At 36.2% G+C, this 16,144-nt stretch overlaps 1 protein-coding gene across 4 annotated transcripts in view; it reads right to left on the reverse strand.

Annotated features, from left to right (window-relative positions):
• SP100 (SP100 nuclear antigen) overlaps positions 1–16,144 on the reverse strand; it is a 104,936-nt gene that overhangs the window by 26,423 nt on the left and 62,369 nt on the right. For 3 of the 4 annotated variants that reach the window (XM_040450745.1, XM_040450743.1, XM_040450742.1), the window contains 5 exons: positions 16,024–16,077; positions 15,324–15,407; positions 11,655–11,714; positions 10,675–10,728; positions 1,312–1,362 (listed from right to left, as the gene is read on the reverse strand). In XM_040450745.1, the coding sequence (XP_040306679.1) occupies positions 1,312–1,362; positions 10,675–10,728; positions 11,655–11,714; positions 15,324–15,407; positions 16,024–16,077 (303 nt within the window). The remainder of the gene's footprint in view (positions 1–1,311; positions 1,363–10,674; positions 10,729–11,654; positions 11,715–15,323; positions 15,408–16,023; positions 16,078–16,144) is intronic. The other variant, XM_040450744.1, reaches the window with a different exon arrangement.

Raw genomic sequence — 16,144 nt, forward strand, 5'->3', positions numbered from 1 at the left:
TAAGAGGAACATAAGTAGAACAGGATTGGGAAAGAGAAAAGAAAGGACAGATACCATACGTTTTCACTCTTATGTGGGTCCTGAGAAACTTAACAGAAGACCATGGGGGAGGGGAAGGGGGGAAAAAAGTTAGAGAGGGAGGGAGGCAAACCATAAGAGACTCTTAAAAACTGAGAATAAACTGGGGGTTGATGGGGGGTGGGAGGGTGGGGAGGGTGGGTGATGGGCACCTGTTGGGATAAACTCAGGGAGTTATATGGAAACCAATTTGACAATACAGTTCATATTAAAAAAAAGAAAGAAAAGAAAGGAGAATGAGATGAGGAAAGAAAGGAGGAACACAATGGAAATAAACAATTGCAAAGCTGGATGCAGAGAATGAAGTGTCACTCATTTTTTTTCATCCTCTGCTGCATGAACACAGTATGGCTTATGCTCTGATTGAGCTTGGTTTAAGTAACTGTTTCCCAGGCTTAGATCTGATGTGATACCAGGACTCTAGCTTCTGCTTAACTGATTCAAGTTCCCTCTGTCTGTTTCCCCTCATTCTGATGAGGGGTGTGTTCATTAGTTACAGCAAACATTTCCAACATTTTCTCTTGGTGCTTCATTTCTCATTCATGGCTAGTTTGTCTCTGACCATGTAGCTCTGTGCTACATTCAGGTTCCAGCTCCTATTCTTGCCAAAGAGTCTCAGGCGCCAAGAGGGCCAGGTTTGAATCAATAATCTGAGTTTTCCTCCATATGTGAGGAAGTCAGTGACTTTGGACGAAAACGTGAAGGGCAAGTAGCAGATTGCTATTTGTCCCCCATGATCATTCTCTCCTCCTTTCATAGAAATAGAGTTACAGCTGAACCCATGGCTGTCTGACTAGAGATTATATTTCTTGGCCTCACTGGCAGCTAGCGCTGGCCATGTGAGTAAGTTTTGGGCAATAGGATGTGAGGAGAAGACTCTGGATCTTTCCATTAAAAGAAATAGATAGGTGATTTCTCTGCCCATTTTTCCCATTCCCACTGGTTGGGAGACAAAGGTCTGGTTAGACCTGATTTCTTGGACCCAGAGAGGGAAACTATGTGTTGAGGAAGGCAGGTTATTCCTCCCATTTCTGGACTGTTTGATGAAAGAGAAATAAATTATGTGGCTTAGACCAGTGTATTTTGGGCTCTCTTTGTTACAACAGCTTAGCCTGTACTCTAAAAAATTCATTATTTATGAAGCCCATTGGAGATTTCAGAGGTGCAGCAAAGAAAGGTCTGGAAGGAATATCAGAGTTGCAGTAGCGCACACGTGTGAATTCACAGATTTACCTGTACCTTTTTTGAGACTGCTTTTTTTACATTTATATCTTCTCTTTTTTCCTTCAAACAGAAAAGAAAATAATCCTTTAGAATTATAAACAGAAATTTACAAGATTTACACGCCAGTTACCTTCAAGTATTTTATTTTTAAGTTTTCACTCCACTTTTGTAGTGCTAAATCTCCAGCTACTAACACACTATCTTGGTTGTCATTACACTGAAAACAAAAATAGCAGCAAACACAACCTACATTTATACAGTACTGGTCATTTACTGTATACTTTTACCTATTCACATGAGGGTGTCTCATTCACAATAAAGATAATGCAAAAGGCAGCTGAAATTGGATAGGGGCTGACAGAGAAGAGGGGGACTGTCAGAAGGATCAAGGAAAAGTAAGTATCAGAAATCACAAGTATATGTCCTGGGTTTTGGGGTTTGCCTTGAAAAGCTAAAGATATAATCCATGTTTATAACAACAAGAACTTAATAAATAAGTAGGAAAAAATCAGAGAAATGAAGACAAATTTAGAAGGGGATAAAAGAGATTAGATGTTTCAGAAATTAAAACGAAGAACATAGATTTGTAAAAAAAAAAAAAAAAAGAAAGAAAGAAACAAAAGGAAACAGGAAGTATAAGAACAATTAAGAAATATTAGAAAAAAAATAACCAACGGAAGATAGTGAACAAGTCAGCAGACTTCCTAAGAAGAAATTCAAAAATAATAGAAGTACTTCAAGATAAATTCAAGAGCAAAGTTTTTGAAATTATAACAAAAAATGGAATACACATATCATAAGTGCATGTATTTTCACCCTGTAGCAAAGAAAATTGACTCCAAACCACCAACCCTGAGACATAGTCCAGCAAATTTACTGGACTTTAAAGATAAAGAAAGAATGGAATGGGCATTGTAGACAAAAATGTCAAGTCATTTTCAAGGGTGGGGATCTTACTGGCTATAGAATTTTCTCCAGTAACACCTAATGCCACAGGAAAAATGGAGAAAAATCTACAAGATGCTTCTAGAAATAGTGAGTAAATTATTTTTCACATGTGAAAAACAAAACCAAATACTTCTAAACAGGGAAATTCTGAGAAGGTTGTTCCTAGGAGTAATTATTGAGAAAACTACTAGGGGATTCACTTCAGCAAATCAAGATGAGACAGGAAGAATTTTGGCAAAAGAATTACAATAAAAGTGGTGAGTGAGGTGACAGACCAGAATGTTAAACATGCATGCCTGACAATGTAGAAATGGTATAACAGCAAAAAAACATGTGAGGAAGGGGGAAATATGGGTGGTAGAGTAGGATCATTGACTGGTGGGGTCACAGCATGTTATTGGGGCAAATCAAGGAGTAATATAAAAAACATTTAAGAGCAGAAAGCTAGGGGTGCCTGGGTGGCTCAGTTGGCTAAGTGTCTGACTTTGGCTCAGGTCGTGATCTCACGGTTCATGAGTAGGAGCCCCACGTCGGGCTCTGTGCTAACAGCTCAGAGCCTGGAGCCTGCTTCGGGTTCTGTGTCTCCCTCTCTCTCTCTGCCCCTCCCCCCATTCATGTTCTGTCTCTCTCTCCTTCGAAAATGAATAAACATTAAAAAGATTAAAAGGGCTGAAAGATAAACATAAGGGTAACATCATGATGGATCTAGAGAATATAATGCTAAGCAAAATAAATCAATCAGAGAAAGACAAATACCTTATGATTTCACTCTTTTGTGGAATTTAAGAAACAAAGCAAATGAACAATAACAAAAAAGAGACAAACCAAAAAATGGACTCTTAACTACAGAGAACAAACTGGTGGTTACCAGAGAGGAGGTGAGGTGGGTGGGTGAAACAGGTGAAGGGGATTTAGGGTAAACTTATCATGATGAGCACTAAGTAATGTATAGAATTATTGAATCACACCTGAAACTAACATAAAACTGTATGTTAACTACACTAGAATTAAAAAAAAACACTATTTGACATCAAAGGAAAAAAAAGAAAAAGAGAATCGTGATCTAAACTTGGGTGGGAAAGGAAGAGTGGACAGAGAAATAGGGCACATGCTAAATTTATCAATTTGGGGGGACAGAAATTAATGGGTACTGTCTAATACAGTACAGAGGGTATATAAAAGGAAGGTATATGAAAGTAATGCTAAGAGTAATCACTAGAACAAAAATATAAACATTCCTAAGAATCACAAGTATATACTTACTCCTAACCAATGAAAATATGAGAAATGAGTACAGCTCAACCATTCATTTCTTTTAAGGGAAAGACCCAGAAGTGGCTTGCACTTCTTTAGCTCAGGGGCCTTTCGCCACAACTTGGTCACAAGTCTGGGATTAACCACAGGGAAGGTTGAGAGGTTTAGGCTAGCTAGGCAGCCATGTGCCCAACGGTAACCACTGGAACAGAAATGCAAACCTTCCCAGCTATCAGAAGTACGCACATGCACATAAATGCATAGAAGATAATGTCGATATTTTTAATATCCAAGACACTAGAATATATAATATAAATTAGCATAACAGGAACCAGACCACACATTTTGGTCCTATCAATAAAAGTAAATGGATTTAAATCACTTGCTTAAACAAAGAATTTGAGATTGAATTCCAAACTAAACTCCAGCTTTTAATCATATATAGGAGACCCTTGGAAAAACATATTTTTAAGATGTTGAAGACAAATGTATAGGCAAAAATATATTGAGCTTACATCAACAAAAGAAACCAGGGAGTCATCATCTTAATATCATAGGAAGTATAATTCAGGCCAAAAAGTTTTAAGAAAGTAGACATTACGGAAATACAACGAGTAACAGGTAGAAACACACGACTAGTAACAACTTTATTTTTACCTCCCTCAGTCAATGAGAGGTCAAGTGCACAAAACAAGAAGGCCCAAATAATACATTTAACAGGGTTGATATGGTTAATTCATATTCAACTCCATATCCAAAAAATAGAGAATGTTCATTTCTTCCCAACTTTTCTTAAACAATTCTTGGGTCAAAGAGGACTTATAAATCCAAATTGCAGACTATCTAGCAAATAACAATAATGAAAATATTTGTTGTGAGAAACCTATGCACTATCTAATTTTAAAAAGCACTAATTTTGGAAAGAATGAAAAAAATACATGCATACAGTCAGTCGTTTATTCACAGATTCCATATTTGTGAACTCACTCACTCGCTAAAATTTATTTTTAACCCCCAAATCAAGGCTCATGGCACTTTCATGGTCATTCATGGGTGGGGACAGAGCAGTGGGTCCTTTGAGTTGCTGATGGCGCACGTTCCCAGCTAAAGTGGAGCAAGGTGATGTTCTACCTTCTTGCTTCCACTCTCATTCTGTACACAAGGGTCCCTTTGCCACTTATGTAGTGTTTTTGCTGGTGATTTTGTTGTTTAAAATTGCCCCCAAGTGTAGTGCTGCTGTGCGATCTCTTGTCCCTAAGCAAAATAATTGCGATGCACCTTATGGAGAAAATCTGTGTGTTAGATAAACTTCATTCAGGCAGGAGTTCTAGTGCTATTGGCTATGACATATATTGGATATGAAATATATATATATGTATGTAAAATAAGATATCTTTAAGTAGAAACACTCATAAGAACACAAAGGTATGTGTTGATTGGTATATTGTGACCAGAGGCTCACAGGAACCTAACCCTGTATTTCCTCTAGAAGCCATAGTTCAGTATTAGCTAATTCTGTGTTTAGGGTGACTTTATAGAACATATCTACTCTGAATAATGGAAATTCATTGTTTATGTACGTATATATGGGTATGTATATATGAGTATACAATGTATTTTCAGAATCCATCCACTTTTTTTCATTGCTTTTTATTTCAAACATATTTTTCAATCTCAGAATTTTTATTTGGTTCTTTTTTATAATTTCTATTTCTTTGTTGATATTTGCTATTTGCAGAGAAATAATTTTCTTACTTTTTACATGACTTTATTAAGCGTGTTTAAAATAGTTGACTTTAAAGTCTTTGTCTAGTAATTCCAGTATCTGGTTTACCGCACATACAGTTTCTATTTTTCCTGAGCATGGGGCCATACTTAGTTGTGTTTTTTTTTTCTCTAACGTTTATTTATTTTTGAGACAGAGAAAGACAGAGCATGAACGGGGGAGGGTCAGAGAGAGAGGGAGACACAGAATCTGAAACAAGCTCCAGGCTCTGAGCTGTTAGCACAGAGCCCGACGCGGGGCTCGAACTCACGGACTGCAAGATCATGACCTGAGCTGAAGTCGGACCCTTAACCGACTGAGCCACCCAGGCGCCCCTTAGTTGTTTTTTTTAAATTTTTTTTTGCATGTCAAGTAACTTTTTCTTAAAAACCTAACATCTTAAATAATATGTAGTAACCCTGGAGATCAGATATCCCCCTTTCCTCAAAGTTTGTTGCTATTGCTGTTGGGTTTTGTTGCTTATTTTGTGCTTTGTTTCTGTCAAGTCTGTGTATTTTGCCATGTGGTCCCTGAAGTTTCAGCTCAGTTAGTTTAATGGTCAGCTAATGACTGGAAAGAGATTTCCCTGAAAAGCTAGAACCGATAAGTCTTCCAGTATTTGTCAAGGGGCTGTAAAAGCCTGTGTCGATGCATGCCTTCAATGCACAGCTAGGCAGTTTACAATTCCACCTTAGCTGTCACTTCCTGCTTGAACAGAGCCTCCAGGTTAGAGCTGAGGGTTTTCTTAGGTCTTTCCTGAGCCTTTGCATAGCCCTGAGCATGTGCATTTCCCTAGACATGTGTGTGGCCTTCCAGATGGCCAGGGATATTTGCGAGTTTTATATATACATATCTATCTATCTATATTTATATGTTATATATAATATGTTACATATTTATATGCATATAAGCTATACATATTATACTATAGTACTGTATATTTATATTTATGTATAATATACAAACTGTAACATTTGTATATATAAAATATATACTTTTATAACTATATATATTTATTATTTATGTATGCATTGTCATATAAATATATAATAGCTTTATAGTTTATATTTATATATTTACACATTACATATATTATATAATTTATAGACATATTTTATATATTTAATTATATATGTGTCACATTCTACCTGTAGTTTACTTATAATTTATAATTTTTATACATTTTCACATGACACATTCATATTTATATATTATATATTCTATTTATCTATATAAATACATTTCCATATTATATATATTTGCATATAATATGTAATTATATATCTTTAAATAAAATATATAAAAATATACACTTACATACATGTTGGTGTGTTATATGTGTGCATGTTTTCAGAATCCACCTATTTTCGAACACCTCTACTGCTCCCAGCTTAGTCCAGCCCAACAGTCCCCTTGCCTAGATCATTACAACAGTCTCCTTACTGACCTCTCATGCTACCCGCCTAAAGTCTATCCTCCATGTGGACTACAGAGCAATCCTTTAAAAACATATCTGAGATTCTACCGTTCCCTAGCTCAAACCCCTCCAATGTCTTTTCCTCTTACTGAGACAAGAATCCAAAGTCATTGCTATGGCCTCTGAGGTCTATATGACCTTAAAAGCCACTTTCCGCTCACCCCTCTTTATCTCTCCAGCCAGCGGTCTCCTTGACATTCCTCAAAAGACCGTGCACATCTCAGCCTCAGCACCGTGGTTTATTCCTTCACCCCACTCAATATCTACTTATGTTTCAGTTTGTCAGTGAGGCTCTAACTGGCCACCCCGTATAAGATGCATGTTTCTGCTTGTCCCAGGCTGTTGCTCAGTAAGCATCTTAGCTGCCACCGTTTTCACTACAAACATTTTGCTGCATAACTAATTGGCTGTAAGGCAATTTTGCTGTAAAAGATAAATCGTGAAAAATAAAAGAGGGATGTAATGGAACATGAAAAATGAATAACAAAATTAAAAACACTTTATTGGCAAATAAAAAAATATCCGAATACATTTAAAATGTGTAGTGCAGATTCATGGCAACACTGAACACACAAGTAACTGATTTTATTTTGTGGATTATACCTAAGCCCTTTCTTCAAAGTCTTTTGTTCATAATATTATAATAAATATATAAATATATATATATAAATATATAATTATACATATACTTAATATATACATAATTATATATATAATATATAAAATAAATATATAAATATATATATATTTCTTTGCTTGTTGATTTGTCTCCATATTCAGCATTACACTTTTTCTTTCTTCACTAAAAGTTCTTTCATCATTAAGAGAGGTGTCAGTTTCCAAATACTAGGATGTTTATCTGTAACTGAGCTTTGTAATGTGTTGTGAAAGTTTTCTACACTGTTCTTGGCATATTGTTACATGTCTATTGAGGGATATTCCAAACTTCTGTGGGAAATGTGGGCTCAAAACTATACTACTGAATAGACCGTTATGAGGGCTACGACTTATATAATACAAAAATGTGAGTACTGTGTCAGTGAAGAAACAAAACCAAACTGCCATCCAGTTCTTTAAAAAATTTTTAAGGCAAAATTGCCTTATAGCTAATTAGTGATGCAGTAAAAATGTTTGCAGCAAAGATGTCTACAGCAAAGATGCTTACAGTGAAAATATGAGACACAGTTTCTGTCACTCTATACCTTCAATTAGTCTTTATTTTCTCTTCACTTCAGCTGAGGGGAAAAACGTTTTATGTAGTGTCGACATCAAGTGCAAAGGTCCTGAGGCAGAAAATTATTTGGTTTGTTCAAGGATGCCAGAGTGGTGTGTGAAGGATAATAGACGAGATTTTAAGAGATAATCAGGGGCATCTAATATATTATATATTTATTTACTTGTGTATAGTCTATACCCCCCTCCACTAGAATGTAAGTTCAGTGAGATTTTGCTCACTTCTTTGTTCCTATTGAGCAGTTTTGGCAATAGATACTTGTTGAATAAATAAATGAAGGATGTAAAAAGAAAACAGAATACATAAGTAGTGAGAAGGATCGTGTTCGTGAGTTGAAAGACTCAATGTGTTAGAAATGTCAATTCTTTCCAAATTCATCCTAAGCAATTTCAATAAAAATTCAATAGGATTTTCAAAGGAACTTGACAAGATGCTACCAAAATTTACATGAAAGAGAAAATGTCCAAAATAGCTAAGATAATTTTGAAAAAGAAACAAGTTGAGAGAAACTTGCTTTACCAGATATCAAGATATTATTAAGTTATAGTACTAGAGTGATGCAGAATTAGATAGAGCACTGGATCAGACTAGAAAGCCCCCAAAGAAAACCATATATACACATGGCATCTCAATGCAAGCCATATGTGACATTACATATGGAGAAGCTGGGACAACTGGTTATCCACGTTGGAAAAAAATTAACCCCCCTACCTTATATCACACTAAGAAAATCAACTCCAAAAGGATTAAAGAACTAAATGAGAAAAGAAATAAGAGTGTCTTAACCTGGTATTCCCCAAAACAAATTTTGAGTTAAGTGTTTGTGTTCAGGAAGTTTATTTGTGAAACTGTGTCAAGGATTGGGAGTCAGAATGGGAAAGAGGCAAAGAGTAGGAGAGACAGCCAATGGGGATGGTTGCCACTGTGGTCAACTGGGTCCTGATGCTGCTCATCTTAGAAATGGAAGAGAAAGTATTTATTCCTGGATCCTGTCCTTCATTCCTCAAGATATTCCTCCATTTTTGGTTCAAGCTGCTGAGTATATGTATTGCCATTTGCCGAGATAAGGGTGACTGGTAGTGAGTTACAGGTTTGGGAGTGAAATAAAGAAAATTGCTTGGGGTTACCTGGGTGACTCAGTAGGTTAAGTGACTGACTCTTGATTTAGGCTTAGGTCATGATCTCACTGTTGTGAGATCGAGCCTGCATTGGGCTCCACACTGAGCGTGAAGCTTAAGATTTCTCTCTCTCTCTCAAAAAATTTTAAATTTTAATACAGTGTAGTTAACATACAGGGTTATACCAGTTTCAGGTGCACAATATAGTGATTCAACAATTTCATATTGGCTATCATATTTTAACTGACATCTGGATCCCCACACTGTTTATGAGTTTTATGAGTGTTTATGAGATTTTTATATTCAATCAGAAAAAAATCCTTTGCATTCTGATTTCCTTACATGCAAGTAAGTAATAAAATGACCACAGATTTCCTATTTAAATAAAGATTTGAGAGCCTTGTCTCATTTAAATTCACTCCGTATTATGTAATGGGGAAAAAAGATATTCTTAGTAACAAGCAAATTTGTACACCATATAAGACTTTTTAAAAAGTGTAAGAAAATTCTTATTGGAAGAACATCAAATAAGATGTGAGTAAGTGGGTAAAAGTTTCTGTTCTCCTTAAATTAATATGCATTTTCAATGCACTTCTTTTTTCCAAGTTTTTATTTAAGTTCTAGTTAGTTAACATATATAGTGAAATTGGTTTCAAGTATAAAATTTAGTGATTCATCACTTACATATAACACTCAGCGCATTTCTGATCAGAGATTCCAGTAAACTTGGGAAGGAGGTGGGGGATCTTCTCAAGCTGATTCTAAAAATCACCCCCAGTGGGTCATCAGGATGGTGCTACCTGTGAGCTCTTTTTTTCTTTTCTGTAGCCCCTTTGATTACAAAAGAAAATCTAGTATATAGAGAGGTAAAGGCACTATGTGATTAAAGTGGTGGTTCAGTTACAGTGTAATAATGTAGGGAATATTTTTTAAATTCCCACCTCACATAAAAGCAAAGGGGCAAAACCCATGGGATTATAGGTGTAAACATTACAAATGGGGCAACATATTAGCAACATATATGATGAAGATTTAATGCATATATCAGATAGGCTTTTCTATATTCATTTGACAACGCAAGGAAAGACAACCAAACACCACAACAGGAAATATTGACACGGTACTCTATGACAAAAGAGTTCGATGAAGAAGAAAAAAGAAATGACCAGTAACAAATGAAGAATGCTCAAGCACCTTAAAAATGAAGATAGTGCGTGTTAAAGCAATAGTTCAATTAAGATGTTAAATGCTATTATTGTTTAGCTTTGATGTATGAATTTTAAAAGGCAAGATGATATAGAATTACCATATTAAGAGAAATAACAATATATTCCAAACTGAGATAACACATGCATAGAAAAATTCTGGGAAGGCATACACAAATGTTTATAAGAAACATTTTAAAATCAGAATAAAAGGCAATGTGAAGATATGGCCATTTGGAAAATACAGTTACTTTAAAAGGCATTCACTTTTTGTCTTATGAAAGGTATAGAAAATAATGATAAGCTTTAGCATTAAAAAAAAACAGTTCATTTGTAACATAAAAATCAAGTAAATTCTTATTCACTCTTACTTATTTTCTCATTGTGTTTTCCCGAAGTAGAACTGTTTCCAATATCCATGGTATCTAGAAAGTAATAGGTGGTGGTCAGATGACTATAATTTATAAATAAAAATTACAAATCTTATGACAATTCCTACTGTGGAAGGCTTGAGTTTATAATGATCTGAGTACCATTTCTGTCTTCCTTCTAAAAGAAACAGACAAGTACTGGATTGATATCTAAGGTCTTCCTTTATTTCTCAGAGACTTTGAAAAAACTCTTAATCACTTAAATACATCAGTTTCCTCTTTCATGAAACCAGGGATAGCAACTGTTATCCTGTTTAGGCTTTAAATTTTTTATGACAATAAAATAAGATCTTATTTACAAAAGTTACTGAGAAATCACCTGGTTAGTCAATAACATGTGGGAGGGCATCCTTCAAAAACATATGTTGAGTTTAAGAATAGTTATCTGGGGTCTTGGTTTCCTGACAGGTAACAGGGCCATTTGTCTTCCGAGGCTTTTCCAAGGTCGTGACAAAGTGACACTATTATCTACCAGCTGAAGAACACTTGGATTTCTTCATTCCATGGACAAGGGTGGATGTCACTATATAAATCCAATACTTTAGTATTGATATATTAATAGAGTAAATGAGATACTGCCATTTTTGCCAGTGTATTTCTACTACATCATACATGTAAATCGACCAGCCCACCCTGTTAAACATGACTGTATAAAGATTTCTTGCCTCCTTGTCATTCCCAAAAGGCTCAGGCCAAGCAAATGCAAAGAATGGGATTTGGGCTTGGATGAATCCCTTCTTTATCAAAGGGTGCTCGGAGTCAAGTCCAGCAGGAAATGAAAGCTCTGATTTCAGACTCCTGACATCCTGTAGCCCGGGGCCATGTGGGGGTATATCCACCCCAAGACCCTTGGGCAGCTTTACCCATCATGTCAGATGCTTGGCTACTCTTACCCCTTGTTCCTTGGCCTCTTGACATACCTTTTGAAAAACACATGACACAGGAACACTTCGTATTTCCAAGTCCTTGCGGCTCTGCTCCTAAATTGTGATTTGTAAAGAGTTTTCATTTGTATCTCCTCTCTTCCAATGATCCTCTGTTCCCCCACTCCTCCACCAAAGGGTCTCTCTACCTCTGAGATCTCTTTCTTTGTTTTTTCCCCCATTGTCTTTGGCCTTTCTCTTCAACCTATTTTTTCACTTGAATCATTTTCTCTTTGCCCCAAATCTGTATTTTTGTTCTTCCATTTTTCTTTATGTGCTTTTCCTATCCATTCATTTATGACATTTATTACCTACTTTTGTATTTACTTTATGTGATATTCTTAAAATAGTTTTTGTAAATATTCTGTATAACACTATAATAAAGTAAATTTTGCCAGAGAAATTTCCAAATGTTGGAATATAGGAAGTGAAATTTTTTTTTCACTCATTCAATAAGCTTTCAAAGCCTCTTTCAGGTGCCAGGTGCTGAGATGGGTGCTGATAATAATTTAGGCACAAGACTACTGAAGCATAGTGGCTGCCAATCTTATGAGCAACCAAGGAATTGACACAGAAATAAATGAGGAAACATTGAAATATAAAGAAGCATGTGCAAAGATCTAGATCCATTAAATGCAAGTAACCACAAGAAGTTTAGTATGTCTGAATACGAAGTGAAAGAGTAAAGGGCAATGATGAGGATGGAGAAATAAACAGGAGCCCTGAGTTAAGTGACTTTAGAGGCCACATGAAGGAGAACTAACTTAATACTAAAGGAAATGAAAGGAAATTAGATGCAATTTTGAAAGATCAATTTAGCTAAATCACTTAGCATACATTTGGTGGGAACAAGATTAGAACAGGACCCTATAGACCTAGTTCAAGTGAGAAGTGATATAGATGTGGATTAGAGTGTTAGCACTGAGAATGGAGATGAAGGGACAGGTCGGAGACATTTAAAAGGAAGAATTGATACAGGTAGGTTATAGATGTGGTGTATCAATTGAGGAGACAACGGTTATCAGGATGACTTTGAGAATTTCATTGTGAAAGAATGCGACAGTTAACAGTGTGTTTTAGAGACAGAGAACATTGAAGGAGCAGATATTTGTTTTAAGGAAGAAGATGATGCGCTCAGTTTTGGAAATGTTGTTTGAAGGTTTTGAAAGACACCTCAAATGGAGAAGGCTAGGACCTTCAGGACCTTGGACAGAGGCCAGCCTTCCATTTGGATGAGTGCGTTTAGATGTTTTGAAGACAGGGCTGGGCTGGATATGTATGCTTAGGAACTGTTAAGTTGTGGGTGGTGATTGAAACCATAGGAGTCGATGAAATTCCTGGGCGAGGCAACTTGTAATCTGTGTGAGTTATAGGGGACACGGATACCTGGACACACATTGCCCTGAAAACTCACTGCTACTGTGAGCCACCCTTTGTGCCAACATTGCTTTTGTCTTGTGGCCATTTCAGATCCCACAATTTCTCCACCTCACTTCTCTTCCTTTTACATTCTGCCATCTTTCTCTCATCTTTTAACTCTTTCTCTACATGGTTCTCTGTGTGCCTCCCCTTTCTTCTCTCTATTTATTCCCCTAGGTATGTACCTCATTCCATCTATTTTTCTATGCTTCTATCCCTGGATCTAGTTTTATTATTGAAGTAATCCTCTTCCTACTGTCACTTCCTTTTCTATTTTCTCTTTGCTTCTAGTCTGTTTCTTTTAATCTTATCTTGATCTTTTGGCTGTTTTTATAATTATAATCTTTGTCTTTATATTTTCTTTATCTATATTCAGCTTCATCTCACAGATTGCTACTTTCATCAAAGTCAAATGCCTACTCTTTTGACATTGACCACACTGTTGACCATTATTACTTTTGCCAGTTTCCTATGGGCTCTCTACATTGCAAGACTCAGTCAGTCATGGACTTTATTACCATGTTTCTTCATGGAACTTCTGAGAGGTATCTGGAAAATCATCACTCTTCTCCCTCCAAAACTCCCCAATCTGGTGATATTTGGATTCCATGTCCACTTGAAAAAACTTGAAGCTTACTCGGTCAGATGTCTTTCCATTTGGAGACCCCAGACTATCTTTTCCGTGCTTCCTCCTTACATTATCCACTCAGTGTCACCTCCCTGCATTCAGGAACACAGCTCATCTTTCTCTTTTGGCTCCCTCAAACCTGTTGAAAGCAGTCCAAATCTGTGCACACATCTCTGCCTATGTATAGGAGTCTGTGTGCATGAGTGTGTGCATTTGTGTGTGTATGTGCATGCTATGTTTTGAGGGGAGAGGTAAAGAAAGGAGAGCTTTTCCTCTGTGCAGACAGGAAAACAAAGATAATTCATAATATCAAAACTGGCTTCTCCATCAGATGCTTATAGGTTGGCATCTCTTCTCACTCTCTTCCTCTACTCATCTGAAGAGCTTAGAATTCATAGGACACTGAAGAGAAAGACACACTATAGGCAGTGACTTTGATGTGGTCACACTCATCTATGTTCACTGCTCAGATGAGTTGAGAAAACACCCACTCCAATGACTACACCTTATATCCAACAAAGATTTGCACTGTCACCTTTTCTATCTGGCCGCACCTCATTCTCCTCCTTATTTCTCAATTTTTGACCATTTTCCTGCCTCATGCATTTCTATCTCCATCACTTGATTCTTTGAGCTTCTCTCCCTGATTTCTCTTGTCCTCTGTATGGTTTTCTGTCTTTTCGTCAGTGATGTTCTTCATCTCTATTCCTTTTTATTTCTCTATTAATCATTTTTGGTTCTTCCCTTCTAGGTATTTTGTACACCTTATAGCTGGCTCCACTCCTACCATCTTTTTTTTCTTTATGATTTTCATTTTTACCTATTATCTATCTATCTATCTATCTATCTATCTATCTATCATCCAAATAGCTGTTAAATAAATTTTCTTGTGTCAGGCACTGATACATTCTGCTGATACTATATATCAGTTCCTTTATATCTTCTTTTTGGACTTTGATCATGGGATACAGCTCTTATATTCCTACCTGTTACATACAGCAGTCACACTTCTTGACCCTTATACATTTGTATGTGTATTTCCTCATCCCAAAATGTGGATGACAAGAATTAGCCTGCCTAAGTCTTAAGGATATTGTTATGACTAAAGTAAAATCTTATTTGCCAAAGTACTTTAAAATAACACAATATAATCAAATTACAATGTAATGGACATCTGTTAAAAACTATACTAAAGTTTGAAAGTTGTTTATCTGAAGCTTTATTTCTGTCTATAATTACATAGCAGGACCAGTTGTCTTTTGAGGCTTTTACAATTACAAATGACATTAGGGTCAATTAATGTATTGCTATAGAAGTCTAAGATCTTAGTGTTAGTAGGCATAACAGTAGGTATTAAAAAAGATACCACCAGTTTGCTATTAATTTCTTCTACAACAGCAATATATAATTACATACATTTATTCAATAGGACTCATCCTGTTAAACATGAATTTATAATAATTTCCTGTCTCCTTCTATTTTCTAAAATGCAGAAAAGGAGTTCCCAGGATTAACTGGATACAGGTCTTCAAGGTGCTCAGAATAAAATCATCAGGAAACAGTAGCTTTTAATTCCTGACATTCTGCAGGCCAAGGCTTGGCATCCTAATCTTCGTTACCTGACCCACTTCTTAGGTCTGAGCTAGAAGATTCCTGAGGTTCTTCCGTGTGGCTCAATTCTGAAAAGTCACCACTGCTGATCCCTGCAGAAAGAAATAAAATTCCTTAGCAGTCTCAGTCTGTGTCTTACAAACCAATCCGGCACCAAATTTTTTAAAAGGAAAATTGGAAAGGGAAGCTCATGTAGGAGGAGCAGGAGTATTCCTACTGCCAGGCTACCCTGTGGCTCCATCTGACCTGTCAGTCAAGGTTGCTCCAGGAACCATCCCCGGGGCTGGGCTAGAGGACAACTTTGCCATTTGTCACTATGTCCTACCCTCTCCACTTGTCTTTACATACTTCTTCCAGTTCTGTTGTTTATCCAGGAAGTCTGTGGAAGCAGCATTTTCAAGATGTCAGAGCCTCCATCAGCTAGGCCCTTAATAATCATGTGGAGCAGAACGCCCCTCCACCCTGGGAACTACTTTATCCTATTGAGGCGAATGAAGAATATACTTCTATTTTACTTGTGCCACTGAACCTTTTGAGGACTACATATTGTATCAATTAGCCAATCCCACCTATTTCAAAATGTGTAATATGAATCAATTAAATTACCAACAAATTCATTTTTTTTATTTTAAAGGATATAACAAAAATTTTGAGCAATGTTTTAGTAGTAAAGATATTTGTTACATCAAAAGTTTTAATTGAGCTTACGTCTTTTCCTATTGTTTATCCCCCAAATAGATTTGTTTCCAATGTCCGCAGGATCTAAAAAACAAAGGAAAACACAACTAGTCATCTACAACTAAAAGTTGTAAAACTTATGACTACTCAC

This window comes from Herpailurus yagouaroundi, unplaced genomic scaffold (assembly GCF_014898765.1).
Source record: "Herpailurus yagouaroundi ecotype Mexico unplaced genomic scaffold, PumYag 202, whole genome shotgun sequence".
Lineage (NCBI taxonomy): Eukaryota > Metazoa > Chordata > Mammalia > Carnivora > Felidae > Herpailurus > Herpailurus yagouaroundi.